Below are 3059 nucleotides of genomic sequence, written 5' to 3'. Positions count from 1 at the left end.
CATTCCCATCCGGATGGGGCCTCCCAGCTCCTGCAGCCCTTCCCTACGGATCCCAGGGCATGCCAGAGACATGAGGAAAAGCTTTCCCCTGTTACTCACCCGGTCCTGTTTCGCAGGAGACGGGGAACTGGCGTAGCGTGACCAGCTCCTTGCTGGCGAACCCCGACTCATGGACCCACCAGAATGGGCGCTCCCCAAATAAGAACCTGGTGGGGAGAGAAACCACAGGGCAGTGAACACCTGAACGCAGCCCAATGCCTTCACCGCCCATCCCTGTGGATCCGAGGGCTGAAGCCGGCAACGGGAGGGCAGGATTCCTGCCAGTTCTTATGGCTCCCGGGCTTGTTTCTGCTGTGAATGCCTGACAGATGTGTTATTGTGGCTTGGGTGACCTGCAAAACTCCACAGGCTTTCAATGTGGTGCAGCAGAGGAGCAGCACGTCTCAGCCTGTCGAGTGGAGCCTGCGGTTGTGTTTCCACACAACCCTGTGTATCCACCGCTCAGCCCTCGGGGCATCACCAGCTATGACAGGGACCCTGTGACTCCTGGCTCTCCCCTCACCATTTGAGGACCACGTTGAGCCACTCTGACACCAGGCCGATCCACAGCACCGACACCCCCACCTTGCGGTCGAGAAAATAGGCGAGAGGGAAACAGATGGTGAAGACGCATTTAGGATCGGCCAGGGAGGTCACAGAGATCCAGAACTTTTCCAGCCAGGGTGGCCCGGACTGCAGCGCCTCTGCGAAGTGGATCCCGGCAGTGTGCAGGGCATCCATCGTGCTGGGCTGGAGGGAGAGAGGAAGCGTTAGAGTTCAGGCCTTGGCACAGAGCCCGCTTGACAGGCAGAGGCCTTGGGACGTGGCTCCCTGGGGCAGGTGTCATGCTGTGGCCGGCTCCTGTGCTCACTGTGACCCTGCGGGATGCCTTTGGCACGTGATGTCAGCGCTGGCACAGCCTCAGGGAGCCGTTTGCAACCCGAAGTTTGACCGTGAAGGACTCTCGACCTTTGCATCCCACCCCTGGCTTGACAGCTCCCGGCGCTGCAGATAGCCGCAGTGGGGATGGCAGTGCTGGGCAACATCGCCACATGCCACAGGGCCATCTGCTGAGGGCCAGCGCTGGGCAGGGCCAAGACTGACGGGTGCTCTGCGCTGATCTGGTGTGGGCACATCCTGGAGGCCTCAATGTGGGGTTTGCCAGAGCAGCCAGGCTGCCCTGAAGAGCCCTGGCCTCCCTAGGGCTGGCATGGGACCTCCCTGGGGCCTCCCTGGAGCAGGCCCGGGATCTCCCTGGAGAAGGCCTGGGGTCTCCCTGGAGAAGGCCTGGGGTCTCCCTGGAGAAGGCCTGGGGTCTCCCTGGAGAAGGCCTGGGGTCTCCCTGGAGAAGGCCTGGGGTCTCCCTGGAGAAGGCCTGGGGTCTCCCTGGAGAAGGCCTGGGGTCTCCCTGGAGAAGGCCTGGGGTCTCCCTGGAGAAGGCCTGGGGTCTCCCTGGAGAAGGCCTGGGGTCTCCCTGGAGAAGGCCTGGGGTCTCCCTGGAGAAGGCCTGGGGTCTCCCTGGAGAAGGCCTGGGGTCTCCCTGGAGAAGGCCTGGGGTCTCCCTGGAGAAGGCCTGGGGTCTCCCTGGAGAAGGCCTGGGGTCTCCCTGGAGAAGGCCTGGGGTCTCCCTGGAGAAGGCCTGGGGTCTCCCTGGAGAAGGCCTGGGGTCTCCCTGGAGAAGGCCTGGGGTCTCCCTGGAGAAGGCCTGGGGTCTCCCTGGAGAAGGCCTGGGGTCTCCCTGGAGAAGGCCTGGGGTCTCCCTGGAGAAGGCCTGGGGTCTCCCTGGAGAAGGCCTGGGGTCTCCCTGGAGAAGGCCTGGGGTCTCCCTGGAGAAGGCCTGGGGTCTCCCTGGAGAAGGCCTGGGGTCTCCCTGGAGAAGGCCTGGGGTCTCCCTGGAGAAGGCCTGGGGTCTCCCTGGAGAAGGCCTGGGGTCTCCCTGGAGAAGGCCTGGGGTCTCCCTGGAGAAGGCCTGGGGTCTCCCTGGAGAAGGCCTGGGGTCTCCCTGGAGAAGGCCTGGGGTCTCCCTGGAGAAGGCCTGGGGTCTCCCTGGAGAAGGCCTGGGGTCTCCCTGGAGAAGGCCTGGGGTCTCCCTGGAGAAGGCCTGGGGTCTCCCTGGAGAAGGCCTGGGGTCTCCCTGGAGAAGGCCTGGGGTCTCCCTGGAGAAGGCCTGGGGTCTCCCTGGAGAAGGCCTGGGGTCTCCCTGGAGAAGGCCTGGGGTCTCCCTGGAGAAGGCCTGGGGTCTCCCTGGAGAAGGCCTGGGGTCTCCCTGGAGAAGGCCTGGGGTCTCCCTGGAGAAGGCCTGGGGTCTCCCTGGAGAAGGCCTGGGGTCTCCCTGGAGAAGGCCTGGGGTCTCCCTGGAGAAGGCCTGGGGTCTCCCTGGAGAAGGCCTGGGGTCTCCCTGGAGAAGGCCTGGGGTCTCCCTGGAGAAGGCCTGGGGTCTCCCTGGAGAAGGCCTGGGGTCTCCCTGGAGAAGGCCTGGGGTCTCCCTGGAGAAGGCCTGGGGTCTCCCTGGAGAAGGCCTGGGGTCTCCCTGGAGAAGGCCTGGGGTCTCCCTGGAGAAGGCCTGGGGTCTCCCTGGAGAAGGCCTGGGGTCTCCCTGGAGAAGGCCTGGGGTCTCCCTGGAGAAGGCCTGGGGTCTCCCTGGAGAAGGTTTTGGTGGACTGAGTACCGCTGTACTGGGGGGGGGAAATGGAGTGTCCTGCAGGGCGGTTTTGGGGGACAGTGAGGAGCTGTGTGCTGGGGTTACTGAGGGGGGGAGTGGGGTGCCCTACAGGGAGGTTTTGGGAGGGAATGAGGATCCCCATAGTGGAGTTTGCGTGTAGGGGAGTGAGGTGCCATATAAGGGGGTTTTGGAGGGGGCATTGAGGAGCCCTGTATGGGCTTACTGGGGGGGGGCAGTGGGGCACCATATAGGGAGGTTTTGGGGGGAGCAGCGAGGAACCCTTTACTGGGATTACTGGTGGGGGAATGGGGTGTGCTATAGGGAGGGTTTTGGGGGTGTGGGTCACCCTGTAGGGTTG

The 3059-nt window shown here is 64.4% G+C and overlaps 1 protein-coding gene across 1 annotated transcript in view; it reads left to right on the top strand.

Moving 5' to 3' along the window:
• Window positions 1-940: 940 nt before the first annotated feature.
• LSM12 (LSM12 homolog (S. cerevisiae)) overlaps window positions 941-3059 on the top strand; it is a gene marked incomplete at its 3' end in the record, with an annotated part of 9668 nt that continues 7549 nt past the window's right edge. Inside the window, exon 1 of the mRNA XM_009882400.1 lies at window positions 941-992. Within this exon, the coding sequence (XP_009880702.1) occupies window positions 941-992 (52 nt within the window). The remainder of the gene's footprint in view (window positions 993-3059) is intronic.

The sequence above is a fragment of the Charadrius vociferus genome, unplaced genomic scaffold, assembly GCF_000708025.1.
Source record: "Charadrius vociferus isolate BGI_N301 unplaced genomic scaffold, ASM70802v2 scaffold3093, whole genome shotgun sequence".
NCBI lineage: Eukaryota > Metazoa > Chordata > Aves > Charadriiformes > Charadriidae > Charadrius > Charadrius vociferus.
The sequence above is the reverse complement of the archived record's forward strand: the minus strand, read 5'-3'. Positions and strand labels throughout refer to the sequence as shown.